Genomic DNA, 23,679 nt, shown 5'->3' on the forward strand with positions numbered 1-23,679 from the left:
ATTTCATCCATTATTTTTATTTTCCTCCTCTTTTATAAAATATGGTTTAAAAAATGTGTGTGTGTGTGTGTGTGTGTGTGTGTATGAGTGTGTATGTGTATGAGTGTGTGTGCGTGTGCGTGCATGAGCACACATCCCCATGGACATGTGTACTGGCACCCACAGAAGTCAGAACAGGGTGTTGGATTCTCTGAAGCTGGAGATACAAGAGGTTGTGAGCCTTCTCAAGTGAGTGTTGGGAAACGAACTTGTGTTTTCTGGAAGAGCAGCAAGCACTTTAAACACAGAACCATCTCCATAGCTGCATCTCCTCTCTTTCTTGTTTAAAAACACACACCCGATGTTATTATTTCCTATTGGAATTTAGTAGGTGACATTCATAAATATCAGAGCCAGGCGCTTTGATGGCGGCATCAGTGGCATTTATGGCATGCCCCCATGTCCTTTTCCCTGTCTTCTTTTCCTCCCTCCCAACTGACCCACATGCCAAGTTGTGACCCTGCATGTGCAGAGGGGCCAAACATGCATGAAGAGTCTTAGAAAGGCCTTGGGGCTTCCATACAAGACTGTGGATCTGTTCACTTTCCTCTGGCGAGGCAGGGGCTCTGATCAGATTCCTAAATGTGAACATGACCACAGAGATTAAAAACTGCTGTAGAGAATTAAGAAATGGGAAGAGGAAAACTACATGACTTGGCTGTTGTGAAGGGCTGGAAAGCAGGGTGCAGACTGGAGCAGAGACCTGCGCGGTTGTACTGTGGGATCCGCCTGGATAGGAGGGTGTAGCTGATAAGTGCGCATGAGTGAAAGGAGCAACTTCCGGGACCCGAAGCCTGTACTTCCTGTTTAGGACCAGAATAGCCAAACAGATCTTTAAAACAAGAGAAGAAACATAGTGAACCTGGGTTGCAAAAGGTATCCAGGAAAAGGAAGGATGACTGTTGACTTCTGCTAGCAAAGTACCACAAGCAAAGGAACCAGGCTGGGAGCCAGGCCGTGGAGTCGGCAGCAAGCAAATCCACAGAAAAACATCTGCCCAGTGACACAGAAGTCAGATTGGTAACAAAAGCCTTCCAAGAAGCATCTGGAAAGAAATGGAAGTGAGTGAGAGAGGAGAAAGGCAGAAGAGCGCTGTGTCGGGATGGCAGGACGGCTGTGTGGCCATCCTGAGACGTGAACTCCAGCTGAGAAAAGAGGAGACAAGCAAAGGACATCAGAGCTGGCCGAGCAAGCGGGTCCCTCCTCCAGGAGGCTGGATCCCAGCTGAACCCATGAGGCATTCCCGTTCCTGTTTCTGAAGTTGCTCTCAGATCTGCTTGGTGCTCGGGCTTTGAAAACCGTACGGAAGCTGTTTCATTTCATTACTCTCAGGGTTTACCCGGTAAAGAGGGTAGCTGTTACAAGGGTGAAGCAGAGGGCTTCCTTCCTGCTTTCCAGGTTGCCTGAATGGTGGGGAAACCACCCAGGAGAAAGGCTTTCTGCCGGAAGCCCCTGACCTGCACCTTCACTCACAGGTCACACATGTTCTCACGGGACAGTGTAGGTTTGAGTCATCTGCTAAGAAATGCTCAGAAACGGTCATGAGAAGGTCTGCTGCAGACGCAGCTCAAAGAGCAGGGCCCTGCTTGGGGCTCCTATTCATTAAGAGATCCACCTACTCCAGCGTGAATTGGTTTGGGGGGATGACACAAGTGTCTGTGTTTGGTGCCATCAGGGGACACATAAGATACATCAGTCCCTTGAGGAAGTCCCACTCTCCTTGGGGTAACGCTCCAATATGAAGGATATAGTTGTTCAAGAGGAAGACTATATTTGTAACCCCAAACTGTAAACACAATAAAGGTCCCAAATGCTTGAGACAGGCAAGTGTACCCTCAATGCTGCCTCAACCACTTCCACAAACAACTCTACAGGCGAGTTATTATCCTCATCTATAAGAGAAAATCATAATTGGAAAGACTAAGTGTCTTGCTTCGAGTTACAAAGCTACATGGTCGGACTAGAACCTGAGCCCGTGACTCTAAAGCTGGTACCCTTGATGCTCCACCAAGGATGCCAGGGAACATATTTGCTCTTGGGGTGTTCATAAGAACATATCAGAAGCTTGGAGACTTGTCTTAAGGCCAACAGTGTTTGGAATAAGCCTGGGGCTGTCTCGAGTCAAACAGGTTGTCCTGGGTGAGACCATGTTTTAAAGGCAGATGACCCGATGCCACTCCCAGGACACCCTTCCCTTGGCCTTGCTCAGCACTCACACATGGGCTTATTTCTGGTGCCAAGATCAGGGAATGCCAGCAGATTTCCAAGAGAAGCTTCTGGATAGGGTGTGGCAACCTCACAAGAAGGGGGCAGGCATGACAGGGGAGAGACTGAGTGCAAGAGGTGTCACAGGCTGTTCTGGAGGGTCACCAGGAGGTTCTGGCCATGGCCTGCATCCTCTGCACAATCCACATCACCCATAAGCCCACACTGAGATGTCTGTGTGGACTGGCTTCGACTGTCTTTGCAGCTGAGGGTGTTTGACGCCCCCAGCTGAAGCTCTGCAGGTTGGCAAGGTTTCGGCCCCCAGTGAAGAACGGAAGAGAGTCAGACATGCTCATGTCTCCCCCGCCTTGCCTCCAAAGTGGCATCAGGGACTCAGCTAGGCTTGAAGGCATTTCTGTACACTTAGTGTTTCCAGAAAGCATCATCCCCTTAAATGGGACAGTTGAGAGAAGGGAGGAGCCTTGCATTCTAGTGTGGATTTTTAAACCTTTTCACATGTCTGTCTCCTCCATTAAACTGGGGGGACGATAATGGGTCTCATTCAAAATAGCAGCGTTATTTAATCAACAACTCACATTGAATTAAACAGAATATGCAGAACTGGCTGTGCCTCAGAGAGATTTAAATGGGCTTTTGCACATCTTCAACTTAGTGTTTCATTTGCCAAACATGAGCAGAAACACTTGTCTTGCCTTACAACTGTCATCTGTCACAAGGACCAAGTATAACCATGTATGTATGAGCCCCACACAAACGGAAGGGCCAATGTGATCACTTATGAAGTACCAACAAGCATGGCAACCCTGGGCTGAGTACATGATATATGTGGGGAGCTTTCTCTACGCTGCTGTTTTCTATTGGGACCTTCACTCAGCGGACCAAAGGGAGTGTAAAGACCTAGGGGTTGGTAAATCAGAATTAACAAAGGGCCACAGCCTGTTCTGGCAGCAGGGGAAGAAAGGCGAGATGCAGAGGCTAGAGACTGGTGGCCAGGTCTTGCCGACCATAAGAAGAGACATACTGTGTTCAGAGCGTGTGGGGAAGGGTGATTTGTAGGACAGAGCACATCTGTAGTGGTGTTCTGAGACTCACCCCAGTTGGTAAGAGGGACTGTTAAAACCATCATGATTAGGAGCCCGGGGAGATAGCTCAGTAGGTTAAGTGTTTGTCATGCAGGCATGAAGACCCGAGGTTGAGCCCTAGGACCCATGTTAGAAGCTGGGTGTAGAAGAGTGGCCTTAAAATCCCCAATGCTAGGGAAATGGAGACAGTCAAATCCCTGGTACTCACTGGCCAGTCAGTCTAGTCCAATCAGTGGGCTCCAGGCGGCAAAGAGCCCATGTTTCCCCCAAATAAGGTGGATGGCTCTTGAGGAATGACACCTGGTTGACCTCTGGTCTCCACATGCATGCACACACACCTCCACATGCATGCATACACATGCACCCATAATACACAAGCAGGCAGATTCTACACCGACAGTGTAAAATGAATTACATTTGGGTACATTTTAAAGCACAGAAATTGGCAAGTGTGACAAATGTTTTGAGAGATGGTTGTTAAACATTTACCAGCACACTCGGGCACGCGCGCGCGTGTGTGAGAGTGTGTGTGTGTGTGTGTGTGTGTGTGTGTGTGTGTGTGTCCATGTGCTAAAAACAGAGCTTAGCAATCACCAAGTAGAGTCCTGGCAGCAGCCAGAGGAAGGTACACCAGGCAGAACCCAAGTCTTGGCATACTCACCAGCCTCAGATTCTTCATGGCTTGAGGAAACATGCCTTGATGTAGCTGCAGCTTGCCAACCTTCATTACCTGCACACCTCTGACGGGATGGCTTCCAGGGAAAAAGATCCTGGAGGAGATCGAAAGGGCAACAGTGTTAGTAGCTCTCACTAACTCATACCTTTGCAGACAGTATTTCATCCGAAGACTGGGAAACAGGGGAAGAGCTGGCTGTGAATGTTAATGAGCTCCTGAAGTGAAATTAGTTTGTGATCCAGAAGCCAGTACCGAGAGGAACGGATATATAATAACCTCTCTTCAGAGCCCTGGAATACTTTCTGCCCTGGGAAGGGGGTGGGGTCTCATACAACTGGATGGCTTTATGGTTACCACTAGAAAAGAGGAAATCTGTCGGGACCTCTGCAATTACTTCTAGAGGATGCCACACTGTATTCTGGAATATGAACCCGAGCCAGGTCCTCTTCCACAAAGCTCCAACACTAACCCAGCTCCCATCAACATATATTTGTGGAATAAACGGAAGGGATCTGCTGCCACACAGGAGCATTTCACCCCAGGCTGCATGGGCTCACAGACGAGGAGCAGCTGAAGCAGGGAGGGCTCAGGGCCAGCGTTAGCTAGGAGATGGCGCTAAAGATGGCCACATGGCCATCCAGGCAGGTGCCTCCCTCCTCTGGAGAAGCAGCACTGGAGGGTGTCCCCACGTGCTATCAATACATATTTGTTGACTAACAGAATGGGCATTTCTCCGATTCCAAACCAAGGCTGCCACACCTCCTCTGCGAAGCCCTTTGACTGAGTCTTGGTTGCAGTGTCCATCACGGTCCACTGTTCTACAGCAGCTATGTGCTTACTTTCTCTCACCACTGGTTAAGGTTCCCCAGTCTACTGTATGTGTTCTCACAACATCCAACATCCAACTCAACTCATACTTGAGGCCTTTTGCGCTGTCGTAGTTTCTTCTCCTGTTTCTGTAGCAAAATTCCATAACAAAAGTAACTTAAAGGAGAAAGCGTTCACTGACGGACAGTTCCAGGCGACAGCCCAACATGGCAGGGAATTCGGTGTCAGGGAATCCACAGAGACAGTTGGTAAGATTATGTCCATCCACAGTCAGAAGAGGATAGCAATAAACTCATATGTGCCGATATTCAGCTTGCCCTCTCCATTCTATACAGCATGGGATCTCTAGCCCAGGGAATGGTCCATATCAACACAGTCAAGACAATTCCCCAGAGACCTTCTCAGAGGCTAACCTTCAGACAACCTCACACAGGTGAGCCCAGAGGCATGTTTCCCAGCTGCCAAATTAGCAATTAGTACCGACTGTCACAGGCGCATAATACAGCATAGGATGGGTGTGGTGGTGGATCAAGAGTGAGGACTCGGGACTGTGTCTTATCATATTGGATCCTACAGTATTGTCTATTCTGCCTCCAACAGGCTCTAGGCCAGTGGTTCTCAACCTTCCTAATGCTGCGACCCTTTAATACAGCTCCTCATGTTGTGGTGACCCCCAACTATACCATTATTTTCATTGCTACTTTATAACTGTGATTTTGCTACTGTTAGGAACCATAATGTAAGTGTTTTGAGATGGAGGTTCGCCAAAGGGGTTGTGACCCACAGGCTGAGAACTGCTGCTCTAAGTGAATGCCAAGCTTCTGTTGTCTACACAGGGTCTCATCGAGGCTCAGGGGAAATGCCACACTGGACAGGCACGAGTGTTTTCCTCAAGGCCCAGTGGTCCCACTGGACACAGAAAAACATTCATGCATGTGTTAAAACATTACAGGAAGAAGAGTGAATTCGTGCTCATATCCTGCGAATCATATATTCAGTTCCGTGAGTGGAGGGAGAAGATGATACAGTGGTCAGTGAGAGAACTGACTGGTGGCTGGTGGACTGGAGAAGGACACATGGGGTAAGCTGGCTCCCAAGAACTTGGAATGACTGTATTAGAGGAGGAAGGATGGGCATTTAGACAGCCAGGGAGGACAAGCAGGACACACTCCCGATGTGGAGACGGAGGCACCTGCCTTGATAGCCCATGGCTGCACAGACAGTCCAGGAGCTGATTTTGACAGTGTATGGCCCTGTATGGCTCTGCCTCAGCTGCCCTTCCTCCACGAGCCCACTGAACCCACAGTCAAGCTCTCCCGTGTAACAGATCTTCCGCACTCTGTTCCCTTGACCCAGCTCCTCGCCATGGAATTCGATATCGAAACCTATCTGTTCACGCTCTTCCAAAGGTAGATTGCTAACCTGGGGGCAAGCACTGTGCCCTGGAAGGCGGACAAGCCTCTTTACAGACCCAGAAGAGGAGGAGAGTGAGAACAAAGCAGACACCACCTGCGTCCCCGATCTCCTTCATCTCTGGCGTACGTACGCTACGAGGTCAACCATTCCACCTCCTGTCCCTTCCAGAATGAACATCATTATGGAGTTGGATGAAAATGATTTCAAGATCCTCAGACAAAAGGCTTAAGTGCAGGACGCCATTATCAGAAGGTAATTGCCCCAGACACGTTCCCTGAAAAGCACACCTGGATTCGGGGTTTTATTTTATTGCTGTGAATGTGGTATAGTTAAATTTAAAGGCCAAAAAGTAATTTTATACTAATAATCTCTGCACTAAGTGGGTGCCTGTCATGTCAGTGAGCAGAAGGAAAGAAAAATCTTCGGTTCTGCGACGACAGCAGAGAAAGTGGTGCATAATTACACCGTGACAGGTGCCTGCCTCGGTCACCGGAAGATTAAAAACGGAGCGGAGTTTCTTCAGGGAGGGTGGGCAGGAGGCTCCTGTGGGGGGTGGGGGGTGAGGGCGCCCACACAAAAATTCAGGGAGCCGGCTCTTAGTCAGGGGCTGCCAGGGATGACTTTGGTTCCTGGAGGCCTCCCAGCTGACATGTGGAGTCAGAGTCACGCTTACTGGCTGGAGCAGCACCCCAGGGAGCTCTGGCGGGGGTGGGGTGGGGGTGAGGCTCACTCTTGCTGGGTGGTCCACTTGGGGTGTGGGCTTTCCATGAACCTCCCGCACAGGGAAGTGATGAGAGAGGGGAGGGTCTACTGGTCTTCACCTCCGGGGCTATCAGATGTCCATCAAGGCTGCAGAGAGAGCCGGAAGGTTGGTTGGGGGGCACCAGTCATCAGGGTGTGACAGTGAGGGGGAAGCACAGATGTGAGATGCCGGGTTCTGGGTCCAGTACTGTCAGGCCTCTGCAAGAGTCCAAGGTGTATTCTCACCCTCGGAGGACCCAGAGCTAGGCTGGAGGACTAAGGACTGAGTCACAACATAGACAGGAGCAGGAGTATCCATCCCTCTGCTCCCTCCCGACACAGCACAGACACTGGTGCTTGGGAGCAGCCAGCACCACAGTGACTTGGGGATCAGCAAGAGGGAGCTGGTCCAGACTGAGGAGAAGATGGGGTGCTGGGCTCAGCCTGCGGGGCACGGGAAGGGGCAGAGGTGGTAGGGGAGGCGCCCTGAGGCCAGGCTGTTCACTGCAGACATATCCGGCTCCCAGGCTCCCTATCAATGCTACTCACCCTCTTGAGGGGAGGAAGAATGCTTCACCAGATAGGACACACGGAGAACTGGAAGAGAAGCCCTCGTGTCCGAGACGGAGAACTGGAAAAGAAGCCCTCGTGTCCGAGACACCTGGGTTAAGACTGTGGCCACAAAAAAGGAGGGTTTGAGACAAACAAAGCCATAGAGATGATTCAACGGAATCTTTGAGAATTCAAAGGACATGGAGAAAAGGAGCCCCGTGCAGGACCTTTGCGGATGCTCAGCTTTCTCCCACGTCAAACAGCAACACTCCCATTGCTTCAATAGTGGCCGAGCTTGGCATTTACAGGGAGGGAAGCATTTATCACTCAGGCCTGTTTTAAAAACCTGAACATAAAGCATTTGCTGGTCCTAAAATGAGAGCTTAGCCTGCCTGCTGGATCTACATCTCTGAGTGAATATGTAGATCTAGTTGTATGGGTTTTAGCTGAGAAATGTGGAATGGTGATGGAGCCTGAAAAACCAGTTTGCAACTCCTGAAAATCTGGTCCATGGGAGAAATGTGTCACTAGATAAAGCGACTAGACGAAAGGATGCTGGGAATCTCCCAGTGGCGGGGGCTGCAATCTGAACCCACCAGTCAGCCACTGACATGGGACAGCCAGACACTGAGTGCGGTCTGATGGGACACGGTTGAAATTATTTGGCATTACCTATACAGCTCCCTTGCCAAACCAAGCAGAACCCAACAAACCCAAACAGAATCTAATGGATCCCATAAAATTAAATTCCATTTTATGGGAAACACAAGCGATAAAGGAGAGGGTAGAAGCAGCTGGCTGAAAGCTGAGGCTGTGGGAATCCACAGGACCTCAATGCAGGGTCCTTAACAGGTCATGGAAGGAGCAGGAAGAGATGACAGGGAAGAGAAGTTGAGATTTCACAACACTTGAGAGACGTAACAAGCACATGCAATACGTTGGCCTGGTGTATTCTGATCCAAACAGAGCAGTGGTTAAAAAGGCCTTTCTCAGATAACGAAGGAAATCTGAGCATGCGATGGCATCTGAGCTTTAAGGAAACGTCCACCTGTTTTATGTTAAATGATGTAATGTCTGAGACATGATTTAAATATCTTCAGCAGAATCCCTTTTCCCAGCAATGGTGGATTAGCTTGCTTCAGACCAACGCCTGTTATGAACAAGAAAAAATGGTCAAAATATTTTAAGAACCCTGTTTGAAGGTAAGCCAGACCAGGGAAGCAGCAGGGTCCTAATGGTTCACATTTGTGGAAAAGACTGGAAGGTTAGGGAGGTGAGCCGTATGAGAAGAGCTACTTTTCCTTGTGATGCTTTGAAAAGAGAGCCAGGACCAGGAACACCAACCAGCTGAGCCACGGCTCTGATGGCCTCACTGACAGGGGGCACACATAGTAACCTACACTGAGGATTCAACAGAAGGAGGCATGTGAGTCAACACCAGGCTTTTATCAGCGGCTCCCAAAGGACTGCAACCTAGGAATTGTATGGTAGACCAGACACAGACCAGCCACTACCCAAAATGAATCACTTCATCCAAACCTTGCCTGAATTCAGGTGATATGTTTTTACTTTGATTGCTAGCAGCAAAAATATACTTCTGTGAATGGCATAGCACCATCCAAGTCTCAAGCTATCTGTTTGATTTCTCTGTACAACATTCTGCAGTCGGCAAAACTGTAACCAGGTGCACAAGAAGGTAACTATCAGAAGACCAAGGGAGAGGAAACAGAGACCGTGGATCACACCTTTGTACTAGAATACTTAGGTTCTGAGAGAAACTTTAAAAGAACTATAATAAGTCAGATGTGGTGGTGCATATTTTTAATCTGTGTGTTGACTCAGGAGGCAGAGGCAGGCGGATCTCTGTGGGTATGAGGCCAGTCTGGTCTACATAGTGAGTTCCAGGACAGCCAGGGCTATGTAGAGAGACCCTGTCTAAACAAACAAACAAACAAACAATAATAAGTGTATTTGAAAATTTAAATAAGAAAGGATATTGGCAAAGCTCAGAATTATATAAAAATTGACAGCAGAAAATCTAGAAGTGATAACTCAGTAATTTAAGGTCAGTTTCGTCCTGGCTCTGGATCTGCAAACTGGAATGCAGGACGAATGAATGTATTTATCATGATTCCCAGGAGGGAAATGCACGTTAGCTGGAATCTCAAAGGTACGAAGGGAAGAAGTGAGGCAGAACAAGATCTGAAGCATTAAGCCTGAGAAATTTCACAAATAATACAAGACAGCAAGACACAGATTCAAAAATACAGCTTCCTGAAGACAGTTCACCAACGAGAAAGAGCTGGGAAGGGTGGCCATCATGGAAGCCAGGCACAGGATACGAAGGCTCGTCCTATTTCTGTACTTTTGTGAATGGCTGACAATTTCAATGGAACCAAACCAAACCAAAACTACCCGGTCATTGGGTTTTACTTTTCTCCCTTAAGAGAGGCTGAAGCCTTCTCTTTCCAGAGCCTCCACAGGAGTCACAGAGGTTCACTGCTCACAGGCTACAGGTAACCCTGGGTTGACTGTACTGACGGGGGGGGGGGGGGTTGCTAGACTGCAGCCTTTGGAGCTGTAGTACCCTGATGAAGTACTGAATATCTTCTAGGTAAAAATGAGCTTTTAGACAATACCACCCCAGGAGAAAATTTCCAATTATTTTGTAAGCTTGGTGCCAAAAGCAGATATTAAAACTCTACCTTTTAGGGAGAAGGAAGGGAGGGATGGAGGGAAGAAAGAAGGAAGGAAGGGAGGAATAGAGGGAGGGAGGGAGGGAGGGAGGGAGGGGGGAGGGAGGGAGGGAAGAATAAACAGATTCCTACAAGCACAAGTCTCCAAAAGGGCTGGAGTTTTATCACATTCTGAACCTTAAACCGAAATAACACACACCTACACACCTATACACACACACACACACACACACACACACACACACACACACACACACACACACACACACACACACACACACACAGAGTGAGTGGGGTGCGGCGCTCCCGCACTCTGTTCCAGACGCCGACCTGACAGAAAAGGGCAGGAGCAGCAGCCGGCACTCAGTACTGAGAGACTTGGCTTCAGGACTCCAGTCGCTGGGAGGAATCAGCATCAGGCACCAGGCTAAGTGGGACAAGGCTGTGTGAGCAGCCCGGAGTCCTGTGCGCCCCAGGCTCTGTTTAAATTAAAGCAGCTGCTGTGTGGAACTTATTTATGTCTTTGTGACAGGGAAGCTTTGATTTGTAACAAATACGTTTCTTGTTGTTTCCTTCCCCTGGCCCTCTGACCCTCTCTAACAGGGAACAAAGCCAGAGAGGAGAGACAGACCGCACTGCCCAAGAATCCTCCACCGCGGCCTCACTTGACCCACACTATTAGTCCGGAAAGCTGCTAATCCCCAAGTGGATGGACCATCGCCAGTGTCCCACCTCCACCCCAGTGTCTCCCCTCCACCCCAGTGTCCCCCCTCCACCCCAGTGTCCACCCCAGTGTCCATCCCCAGTGTCCCCCCTCCGCCCCAGTGTCCCCCCTCCACCCCAATGTCCACCCCAGTATCCACCCCCAGTGTCCCCCCTCCACCCCAGTGTCCACCCCAGTATCCACCCCCAGTGTCCCCCCTCCACCCCAGTGTCCACCCCAGTATCCACCCCCAGTGTCCCCCCTCCACCCCAGTGTCCACCTCCACCCCAGTGTCCACCTCCACCCCAGTGTGCACCCCAGTGTCCACCCCCAGTGTCCCACCTCCACCCCAATGTCCACCTCCAACAGCACTGGGGACGATCAGCTGTGATTCCCACTTGTGCCTCAAATCCTCAACTCCTACTGTGCCTGTGACATGTGGGACCAGCGTCCCACACCACTGGGAAGGCCAGGCATGTCTCTGCCACCTCTGCGCACGTTACTTAGTGTGAGAAGAACGTTCACAGAGCCACACTGTAACGGCACCTGACAACATTACAATGAGGTCTTTCTTGGGTTTCTTTTACTCCACAAAATTACAAAGTGGGACCATTTCTGCACATAAAAATAATACATCTCACATTTCACTTCTCTTACACATTTCCAAGTAGGCCCTTTGCCCAACAGGTGGGGCTTTCTTATTCTCACAAATCTGACGCTCACGAGTCATTCGGGTATGATCTGCTGTGGAGATGAATCTCTAATTAGATATTAAGAATCTGAAAAAGCTTTTTGTTTAGTCTAAACGTCCATATAATCCAGGCTCAGGAGTAGAGACTGGGCTGCAAAAAAACAGCAAATTGGAATGAGGGAGACAGAGATGTGGGCTGCAGGAGCATCATGACCACGTCACGTCACCATTGCCCAGGTCTAGAAAAGTGACAGGCCAGTGTCGTATGCACTGGGAATGCACACAGCCATATTCAAACACGAACTCTTATATTCGCCAGGGCTGGTAAATATTTGGCAATTAGTTGTAAGACATGGAAATCACTTGACATTATTGCAGCGTTTAAAGAATAAAAGGACAGACAAATGATCGTTGTGGAGGAGGGGTCGGAAAGATGGTGGGAACCAGAGGTAGGTGACGTCTGCATCAGAACAGTACTTGCCAGGCACCGCAGGGCCGCAGCACACATGGACTGTGACTACACACTCCAGACCTGTGCAAAAGCAAATCAGCCAATGTCCTAGCATGAGGGGGAAGGGCTCCCCAAGTCCCACCGCCTGCCTGGGAACTATTGGCAACTGACAGCTGCTGGCGGAACAAGAGTCAGTTTTCCTCGGGGATGTGATCCTGGAGAGGCTACCCATGCTTCAGTAGACAGTCCCACCCCTGTTCCTACAGAAGCCTATAAAGTGGGTTACTTTCCAAGAGCCAAAAGGATTACTTGGGTCCTTTTTACGTTTGCCATTCTTCTTAAATTCAAGGTGAGTGTGCATCCACACAGAAAGCCTGGCTGAGCCTGGAACATCCAGGCTGCTTCTGTGGACTGCCTGTTAAGAGGCTCATGCAGATAGGTAAACCAATTCTGAGCCACGATGTCTGGATTTTGCTGTGTCTTTAAAGAAAACGAACTGAGAACTGAGTGCCCATTGCATCGTACATCTCTAACTTTCAGGCTGTCTCTGTATTTGTGTGTGGTCACACCGTCCTGAATGTGCTCCCTACCTCACCAAATGATTTAGGTGACGCTTCACCAAAGGCTGGATTTCTGTGGTGGGTTCCTCTCCCCTCTGCCAAACCTGCTCCTCCTGCAGCCCCCTGACCCCCAACACACACTGGCACTATGAGACAAAGTAGGAAAACTGTCCCACAAACTGGACAGAATCCCGGGGCAGACGGGACAGTGTTCTGCTTCGTGTTAGTGGCTTTCTCTTTAACACTCCTAATGGTGACAGGATTGTCCTTTGCCTCTTTAGCCTGTTTGGTGTCTTGCAGCAATGTTTTAAGGTATGAAATATCTGATGATGTTTTTAAGTGCTTTAGAAAGGCCAACAGTGATAACGAATTATAATGACTGTACATTAGTTACTAAGTCCTGGAGAAAACATGGAACGGGATTTTTACCAGGATATTTTCATTAGTCCTTTTCAGCCTATTCTTCCTTACTATACAGGCCATGAGAGCCAGCTCTGAAGTTGAGCATGACCACTGAAGCCTCGAGGGAGCTGAATGCTGATGTGACTGTGCTATTCCGACATTACTATATCGGGTAGAGCTTTTGTAGGGAGAATCTGAACATTTATTTTTCTAGGATTTAAAAAATATTTCTTTGAACCTGTTCAAATGTGTGAAACTTTGTTTCCATTCTGTTTCAAATATGGTAGCAGGCTAGGGACCATTCTTATTCTTTCTTGAAAAATGATGTAAAATGTTAAAGTCCGTTAAAAATTCAGTAAGTGCCGTGAGGCAGTAAGAGCTAGAAGGACCCCTAAGAAGCAAGTAGGATGGTACAACGATCGTGAGGCTGGCAGGAGGGAGGAGCAAGCCTGGTGTCTACCAAACCTACGGGATCTGATGGGAAATCCTCGCTGGTCAGCCATGGCCAGGAATGGATAGATGGTAATGTAATACCCCCCCCAACTCCTCCTAAATCCTCCCCACCACCCTCCCTACCCAACTTCATGTTTTCTCTCTCTCTCAAAAAAATAAAACAAGCTAAAAAAAAAGAAAGAAGGAAAGGAAGGAAGGAAAGGAAGGAAGGAAGGAAGGAAGGAAGGAAGGAAGGAAGGAAGGAAGGAAGGAAGAAATCTAGTAAGACAAAACAATAACAAAATGTGCACCAAAACCATGGAGTCTATTAAACCAAAAGGAGAGGAAATGGAACTGGGCTTCCTGTCTGTAAGCTCAGGCACCGCGCTATCACGCCATTTGTCTAATATAAAATGACGGGGTAGGAGGGAGGAAGGACCGAGCAAAGCCGATGCCGCAGTGGTCAGCAAGTTACACTGGGTTTGATTAGTGCTTTACAACTACTCACTCTGCTTAGATCGGACTGCGGCTCTATTAAATCCGTCCCACAGAAGAAGACGGCAGAACAGTGCTCACCAGAAAGGTAGGGAGCAGAGATAAATTAGGAAAATTGGTATCAACACACAATAAGAAAGAAGTAATTAGCTCTTGTTTTCTGCAGTATAGTCCATAACATTCATGATCTTCTTCAAGACAGGCAGAAGACTTTGATGGTTCCCAATACATACAGATGCTAAATGTTGGAGTGTGGTGATATTTTATTTGTGCTGAAATGTGGTGATATTTTATTTGTGCTTTAATAAATAAAGCTTGCCTGGAGATCAGAGGAAAAAGCCAGCCACAACACAGAAGTCATGCAATGTTAGCACACGCCTTTAATCCTATCACTTGGCAGGCAGGATCTCTGTGAGTTCAAGACCACATTGGGAATGGAACTAGGCGTGGTGGCACATGCCTTAAATTCCAAAACTAGTTAACCATGGAGTTCTGGAGGTCTGTACAGACAGACAGGAAGTGATGTAGTAGACAAAGAGAGAAAATCAGATGGCAGAACAGCAAGGCATATAGGCATGGGTAGACAGGAAGAAGCTCGCATTTGGAAGCTGCAGAGTTGGTGAGGTAAGGTTGGCTGGTGTGTAGCAGGATTCTTAAAAGTTCTTATTAATAAAATCAAACCCGAGGCGAGTTATTGGGGTCCATGCTGGTAGATCAGAGAGACAGAACAAGTCACAGCTATCTCACCTCGCCGGATCCTCAGCTGGTCCTGTTTCCTCAGACTGGAAGCCTCTGAGTCCTTATCCAGAATGAATCTCAGCTGAACTGTGTTGCTCCAAAGCCTGAAAGCTTAACCAGCCAAATGCTTAACCAGCCAAATGCCTCTAGTTTCTGGTCCTCACGCCTTATATATCTTTCTGCTTTCTACCACCACTCCCTGGGATTAAAGGCTGGCTTTCTGGGATTAAAGGCGTGTGTCACCATGCTTGGCTATTTCCAATGTGGCCTTGAACTCACAGAGATCCAGAGGGATTTCTATCTCTGGAATGCTAGGATTAAAGGTGTGAGTGCCACCATTTTCTAGCCTTTGTATCTAGTGGCTGTCCGTTCTCTGACCCCAGATAAATTTATTAGAGTACACAATATTTTGGGAAACACAATACCACCACACTGGTGGCTTTCCCTATTTCCCTGATCTCTCTAAGGCTTTCACCCTTCTATTTGGGTCTGTGTTTTTTATTTAATAAGACCATTTAGAAATTAAATCAAAAACAATTTTTAAAAAAAGAGTTAAAAGGCACGTGCTTATTAATGATCTCTCTAGAGTTCCATGGTATCTAGAAAGAAAATGCATCTTCCCAATCTTGAGTCTTCAGGGCTTTCTCTGCTCATGGACTCTCTTCTGACAAGCCAGGTGGTCAGGGAGACACAGCAGGCTAGCCCTGCCTTTCTCTGGAGCCCAGATATACAAGCCTCCCTTTAGACCACTGCACTGTGTATCCACTTCATATGCTTTGTTACATAACCAAATCCCTACTGAGAGGTCAAATCATTCAGTTCCTTTCATGTTTCTGGAAAAGTCTTTGCAGTCATGAGTGATCTTTCTTCATACTTTCAACTTGCAAGATTTTTAATAGTTTTCTATAATGCAGATATCTAGCCATTATTTTTATTTGTGTGTGTGTGTGTGTGTGTGTGTGTGTGTGTGTGTGTTCAGGTTCATGTGTTACAGTGCATGTGTGGTCAGTGAAAAACTCTGGGGAGTCATACTTTTCTTCACCTTTAGGGGAGTGGTTCTCAACCCTCCTAACACTATGACCCTTTAATACAGTGCCTCATGCTATGGTGATTCCCCAATCATAAAAATATTTTGTTGATACTTCATAACTGTAATTTTGCTACTGTTATGAATCGTAATGTAAATGTCTGATATGCAGGATATCTGATATGTGACCCCTGGGAAAGGGTAGTTTGACCCCCATGTGACCCTTTGGGGGGACTGAGGACCACTGCTTTGGGATCTCATTACTACCGCTGCACTGCGTACTCCAGGCTAGCTGGCCTAGGAGCTTCATCCTGTTCCTGTCTTCGCCTCCCATCCCGCCAAGGGAATGCTGGGATTACTTAAGGACACCACCACACCTGGCTTTCCCCATGGGCTTCAGTGACCAAACACGTGTCACTGGGCTTGTGTGGCAGGTGCTTTCACTCACCGCGTCATTTCCTCAGCCTGCAAGCAGCATGTTTTGTGAAGGGCAGAATAAAAGAAAGCTGAGAAGGGAGAATGAATGTCTGACCTGAGGAGAGAGGTCCCCTCTGTTGGAAGCCCTGTGCATTCTGCCATTGTCAAGAGGGAAATGAGTCAAGAATTTAAACATTTCACAGAAGAAGCAAACAATTGAGTTTATTTTATTTTGTTATTTTTGAGTGTGTATGGTGGTGGTGGTGGTGGTGGTGGTGGTGGTGGTGGTGGTGGTGGTGGTGTGTGTGTGTAATGCACACATGTGCACATTTATGTGGAGGCATGAAGCTGAGGTATAGGGTGTCTTCCTCAGTTGCTCTCCATTTTTACTCTACTAAGTCAGATCTCTCACTGAATGGAGAGCTCACTGATTTGGCCACTCTTAGCTAGCCAGCTTGCCTGGTGACTACTTTCTCTGCCCCCAGAGAGCTGGGATTTAAAGGGGCTGCCATGACCATCCAGATTTTTATGCGGGTTCTCCGGATCCAAAATCCCAGTCTTCCACTTGCATGGAAAATGCCTTATCCCCTGGGCCCATCTCCCTAGTCCAAAGACTGAGTCAAATTTGAAGGCTCTGAGAAACCTCTAGCAATGTTTTTTCTTTCCCTCAAGTATAATTAATGGACTGTTTGCTATTTGGCATCTACTTACTTATTTGGTGGTGCTGGGGACTGAACTTGGGTCTTCATAACAGTAGGCAAATGCTCTACACTGAGTCACACTCCCAGTCCTATTTTAATGATATAGAGCAGGGAGTATGACTAGCCACATGTGATGAAATTAGTAATCATTCAGGATATCAGTATACCCATACTTAAAATGGAACCTGACAGGTTAACTCCATTACAAAACTCCCAATTAGCTATTAAAATATCCATTAAGTCATTAAAACAGACTTCAAATAGTTAAAAAAAAATTCTAAGTGCAAACCAAAGCTCAGATCACGATGCCAACCAGAGAGAGAGAGAAGCTGCCTGACACTCGAGTCCAGGATGTCTCCTGAGCTATGACACTGCTGTATGCAATGCATGGAGACACAGGATGTGAATAAATCTGCCTGCCTGAGAGCTGGGAAAGACCCCTCCCACCCTCTGCATCATGGACCAGAAATGCAAGTCTAGACCAAGCGGGAATCCACACATCTGAGTGCCATGGGGGAACGGTTTCTGCAAAGGCCCTGCAGTCTTCCTAGCTCACTCTCCCCTCAGCCAGCTTGGACCCTGACCCTAGGGACAGAGTGTAACTCAGGAAATATCAAGGCAGAGAGGGGCAGGAAGTGGCAAGACTGAAAGGCTGGGCGTATCAGCCTGAAAACTGATACAAATACTGAGTAGAGAATGCCATAAGAGAAGGCAAAGATATAAATGACCTTGGCAGAAGTGTTCTGGGTGCTTGTTTTTCAATATACATGTTTCATGTGTCAGCGATGCATGGCAAAAGAAGATGCCATTTCAATGAGTTTGAAATAGTCAAAAAATACACATGATTATGAAAACTAGCCATACATTGAACATACCCATCCTTTATCCACTTACAGATCTGATGCAGAAATTCGAAGAGCACTGGGCAAAGGGTAGTTGGCATATGATGTCACTGGCAATCACGAAGTCTGAATCCTTTTTTTCTCTGACACTGATGCTAACACCGGGGTGTCCACTGTCCCCATTCCACTCAATGTGTCACCGGGGCAGTAAGGTGGGGCACGAAGGGGACATGATACACACGAGAAAGGAAGAAACTGTCCCTATAGGTTACATGATTGAAAACAGGCAGAAAATAACCAAGCAACTTTTAAAGTCATCACAAGAAGCCAGGCTTGGTGGCAGGCCTGAAATCCTGATACATGAGAGTCTGTGCCAGGGAGACCATAAGTTTAAGGCTGGGATACAGACTGGTTCAAGGCCAGCCTGGGCAACTTCATAAGCCTCAAAATAAAAAAGTGCAAAGAAAGCTAGGGATGTAGTTTAGTGGTAGCATATGGGAGACCCTGGATTTGATCTTCGGTTCAATAGAACAAAACAGAATGTTCCTGAAGCCAACGACTGAATTCAGTACAGCCAGAAGATAAAAATTCAACACGCACAAATTAATTGCATATTTATTTTCTACAACAAATACATGATAATCCAAATCAAAGAGCAGTTAAATTATTTATATACATATATAATGAAATCGGTTAAAAAAATCCAGGTAAGGTATGTATTTGCTGAAAATTACGGAATGCGGGTAGAATAAATCAGGGATCTAAATAAAACGGAAAGCCATACTGAGTCCATGTGCTGAAAGGTATAGAACTCTCTCCATGAAGATCCACCAGGTCAAACGATTCTTACCGAAGTCCCAACAAGAGTTTCTGTATATATAATCCACAGAATTCTAAAACCTGTGTGCTTCTGTGTCAAAAGACCCAGAGTAGACAACACAACCTTTAAAATCAAGAACAAAATCTAGGGAGCCAGACTGTCTGATTCCAAATTTCACAAGTACAGTCACCAAAACAGAGGAAGAGTCCATGCTCTCCTGTAAGTCCTGAGCGTGTCTACTCATGGCCCTTTGTCCCCAGGTTTCCACTGCCCCTCAGGAAACCCAGTGTGGCAGTGATGCCCCAGGGAGGCCCAGCCATTTTCAACTAAATAAGATTTGCTCCACTTACTTACTGCTGTGAAAGAAACCACTCCTAAATGCACAGACAGAAAACAATGGGCTCCTCCCTACACTTACGCACTTTCTGTATCTGAATTTCAGAGAGTGTAGCGTAGCGATCTCTTCCCTGCTCTGTGATGTCTGAAGGCTCAGCTAGATGACCCGCTCATCTTGGAGTGTCTCAGAACAGCTAAGGGGCGTTCCATCACCCACCAAGTGATTCTATTGGCCATACAGTTTTTCTAACGTGCTCTAGTGTGCCTCCTCCTGGGGTGGGGATCAAAAGGATAATTTAGAGAGTATTTGATACCCATTCCCCAATTCCTACCTTTGGCTGGGTCATTTCTCGTTATAGGGATTTGCCCTAATGCCTGAGCTCCTGTATTTCTCACAGAGCCTTTTAGAATGCTCATATTTCACAGTTATATTTATTTCAACTAATAGGAAGTCTCCCTTTTATTACATTTACTAATAATGTATTTATTAATGTGGGAGGAGCGTGTGTACCAAGGCATCTGTGTGGAGGTCCGAGGACAACCTGTAGGAGTCAGTTTTCTCCTTCTACCATGTGAGTCCCGGGGATTGAATCAGGTCACCAGGCATGGCAGCAAGTGTCTTTACCAATGAAGTAAATTCACCAGCCCAAGTTTCTTTCTTAAGAACTCTTGGAGGCGCAAGACAGACAGTACATTGCCTCTTAAGCTTGAGACTGGAAGCTGAGGGCAAAGCTCTGTAAACATAAGTACTGAGTTGAAATCAGTGTTAGTCAAGGGGCCAGTGAAGGTCATGGGACATTAAGAAGGTAAAGAGGGTTACCAAAAGTGGATTTGGGTACCAGGGCCAAAAGACCATGTTATGACAGCAGGCTTGAGTGTATGCTTTTCATGTACTTTGGGGCAAAATTCACAGCCACTCATTTCACTGACCACTAGTAAAAACTGCATTTTATTGCCACGATTATACAGATGTGGAACCCGAGATCCCAGGAGGCTATGTGATCCTCCCAAAGTACCTCACGGCCCCATTAACCTGCTCCCCCACCCATCAGTTTTGTCTTAGGCACCTCTGTGCACTGGGTTAACATCTAACAGTGCACGATAACATTTCCAATCGGTTTCAATAGCCCCTAATATTCCCTGAACCCACGAAGCACAGGCGTCCCCATAGCCCAGCATTACCCGACCACCAGGAGTCCACAGGCGGCACTGAATTCATCACTTAACAGAGAAAAAGAAGCGTGTTGGAGAAACGTGAAGGCAATGAATCTGCCAGCATGCTTGTTTCCCACAGAAAACCTGGAATCTAGCCTCCAAGCAAACAGCAGACACGTCTCTGCCAGCTGTGCTTCCATTTATGACACTATTTGCGGAAAATATTTATGACACTCTTCTACTTTCTCTGCACAAAATCAGAGAAAATTGAGAAATGCCAAATTATATTGTCTTCAAAAATCCTGTCATGGAGTAACTCAGCTTTCACAAGCCATTCTCTGAAGACCTGACTGATCTCTAGCAGGCTGCTGGAGTAATAGAATTTGCTGGAAGGGGCGGCGGCGGTGGTGCAGACAGACAGTGTTCATTAGGGCAGCGTCTTTACGATGCCTAGTCCGTGCTCATTGCTTCTCAAGATCGCACATCATCTCCCGGGCAGAGCCATTGCTCTGCAAGGGCTATTTCAGGAACTTTACAGTCGGAAGTAGATTTTTAACACTTGTGCACATTACTGCTATTCTTGCTTTAAAAGGCTCACTTGTGCTGGCAGGGGAAGCCACGCCATCTCCTTCTCTCCAGAGTACTCTGTGGCTGCTGTTCACAGATAGTTCCCATTACCTTTGGCTCCCATATTTCCACAGTAGCGATGCCTTACAATCACTTCATCAAGTCCAGCCCTGATGCCTGGCTGGCACCTATCAATATTTTGAAATAAGCACCATTTGTCTTCACCCCACTCCATCCCTTGCTCCCTGACAACCTTGATTTTTCACACTGGTATAAGACTTCACGGTGGCTTTCTTTCTTTTCTTTTTGTTTTTTGTTTTTATTTTTTTGCTTGTTTGTTTGTTTTTTGAGACAGGGTTTTTCTGTGTAACAGCCCTGGCTGTCCTGGAACTAGTTCTGTAGACCAGGCTGGCCTCAAACTCACAGAGATCTGTCTGTCTCTGCCTCCTGAGTGCTGGGATTAAAGGTGGGTGCCACCACCTCCCAGCTACAATGGCTTTCTTACTGATGTCTCCTTCCCTTGGTGAATACCTCCCAGTTTCCTTGAGAGAATTCTGAGCTCACAAAGGAATTGGAAAAGATTCAGTTGTTAGGTGAACTTCATTTCTCCACAGTTAGTTTTTCAAAATCCTGTGGAGCACTTGAAAGGTCCTAACAAAGACGGGGAAGGCTTCCAGCAGGCAGACCTACTCTAACGCATAGGGACCCTCCCAGAAGAGAGATTTTTGTTGGGGACAGGTTGATAGATGAATCAAAATTAGACTGAGAATGTTCTGGGCAGTGGAAATAGTAGATACAAAATCCTGCTTCTCAAACAACACAAAGAACTCAAAGAATAGATTAAAAAGGAAAGTCACCGAGTGTCCTGAGTATAGAACACGGTTGTAGAAATACCACTATTACACTTGTGACTCACACACCACTCTGGATACTAGACTAGCTGAATCCATGAGTGGGGTTCACTGTGATCTACCTGCTTGGCAGTGTGAGGTCCAGTGGAGTGTCCAGCCAGAGTCAAGGTCAACAAAGTTCTTCAAGGATGGAATCGGGTCCCGCAAGTGACTGTACTACCCATGTCTCGCTACAGAACCGAGCCTCACTGACCATCCAGGGATGTGAACGCTTTCAGAAAAGCCAGAGCAAGCTACACAAAGGGAGAGTGCCTAGCAGAGGCCAGGCTAAGTTTAGAAGCGGGCAGAGCAGGAGTTTCTGGCTTCGCCTGAGTCATTTGAATGGATGGTGCCAATTTTTATTAAGATGGTTGAGCATCTTCCTGACTCACAAAATTGCTGAGATAAAGCTTGGGGCCCCGATCAGAATCATGAACTGGACTGTAGTCTGTCTTATCTAATCAGCACGCCTATTAGTTTCCACTGTGAGGAATATTTCTTGCTTAATTCACTCTGTATTTCTGGACAAATTATTTTCCAGGGAAATCAAAGGTGGTGATACCAACGTGGATCCTGCTGCTGTTAGACGGCAGGAAACACAGGGGGGCTGGGGCTGTGATGGAGCTCCTCAACCTGTCTGTGCCCATTCAACGGGCTGCACCGTGAGGAAGCTGAGACCACACCAGGAGGAAGCCAAGTCCACAGTAGGTGCAGCTCCTCCCAGATACCCCAGAATGCAGACACTTCCTCGGTCTGGCCACTTTGCTCCCTACCCGCAGTGCATACCTTTATTAAATTGCTCCAGGCATTTGATGGGAAGTGAAGTCAGTTGGGAAAAGGAAAGTGGCTTTTCACCTAGGAAGAGAGGGTTAGCTAGCTCAGGACGAGTCCTTCCAAATCCCCCATCGGGCCCCAAAGTGCTGCCTGCAATGCTTGCTAATGCAATGGTCTGGTTGATTTTGTGAACGCCAGGACACTGCAAAATAGCATATGGAAACAGCAGGAGTCCCCACGTCAGGGCAGAGTGGCACCGTGTCTCTGTAGGTAACCGAGGTTTATCTGTTCACTGTCTGTGTTTTTCTCGAGTGGGGCTGGGGAGCAGGCCTCTGCCTGGCGGATTACCATTTTCTGAAGGTAATGAGTTTATCTCTCTCTTAGAAGAGAAAGAGAGGGAGGTTGAGAGGAAGGGGAGGGGGGGAGACTTGTGTGTACTCCCACGAGCATCAGGAAGCCCTGGTTGTGCAGAAATTCAATTCGTTCACCTGCTCCTTTCTAGCGTCCCAGCCAGGCTGTTTCCGAACGCCACTTACCCTGGGCTTTCGAAGCCACTGAAAGAGCCCCAGCGGAGCCCCTGCGTGGCCCTAACAGCCCCATCCTGCTGCCCCCTCTCCACCCTTCCTCCTCCCCCATGCCGACAATGCTTATGTCCCTCCAGAATTCCCGCCTCTTCTCTTCCCTCTCCTCTGAGCCACTCCCTCCCACAGCCGGCTCTCCCTGCCTCCCTACCAGTTCTCACTGTCAGGCTGGGTGACAGGACCGCTCCATCAGCCTGCTTCATCAAGAGTCTAATTTTAGACAGGTGTAGGGGTGTGTGTGAGAGTGGAGAGAGGGGAAGGGAGAGGGGGGGAGGGAGGGAGGGAGGGAGGGAGGGAGGGAGGGAGAGAGAGAGAGAGAGAGAGAGAGAGAGAGAGAGAGAGAGAGAGAGAGAGAGAGAGAGAATCCTATTCAAAGGCTGGCTTCTTATTTATACAGCTATGACTACATCCTAGGAGCCTCCAAGTGGTTTAGACATTCATCCATTTCATTAAGAAATAGTTATTCATGGCCCACAATTAGCCCGGTACTGTTACAGGGGCTGCATAATGAATCCCCCAGCAGCATTACTGTGGACATTCTCATTTATAAGGGAGAAAATGAAAATTCACAGAAGTTGATGAATTGGCTTAAGTCACATAACACAGTAGACTGCAAAACAGGTCTGTGCTAATGTGGGTTTTTTTTTGGGGGGGGGGGCGCCGGTGCTTAGAGCTGTTATCAGCCAGGGATTCTTTCCTAATCAGATTTTGTAAGTTTTTATGCTTAATCTTCATGGTATAATAGACCCCAAAAGAGGTCTGCTGGTGATAACAGGCACCAAGCAAGCTGGTCACGAAAGCTAAGAGGACATGTTTCCATCTGTTAACCCCTCAGGACACA

General features: G+C 47.6%; 1 protein-coding gene across 3 annotated transcripts in view; it reads right to left on the minus strand.

The window, feature by feature from the left end:
- Smyd3 (SET and MYND domain containing 3) overlaps positions 1–23,679 on the minus strand; it is a 585,856-nt gene that overhangs the window by 12,754 nt on the left and 549,423 nt on the right. For all 3 annotated transcript variants that reach the window (XM_042258703.2, XM_042258712.2, XM_042258710.2), the window contains one exon: positions 4,009–4,117. In XM_042258703.2, the coding sequence (XP_042114637.1) occupies positions 4,009–4,117 (109 nt within the window). The remainder of the gene's footprint in view (positions 1–4,008; positions 4,118–23,679) is intronic.

The sequence above is a fragment of the Peromyscus maniculatus genome, chromosome 11 (genome assembly GCF_049852395.1).
Source record: "Peromyscus maniculatus bairdii isolate BWxNUB_F1_BW_parent chromosome 11, HU_Pman_BW_mat_3.1, whole genome shotgun sequence".
NCBI lineage: Eukaryota > Metazoa > Chordata > Mammalia > Rodentia > Cricetidae > Peromyscus > Peromyscus maniculatus.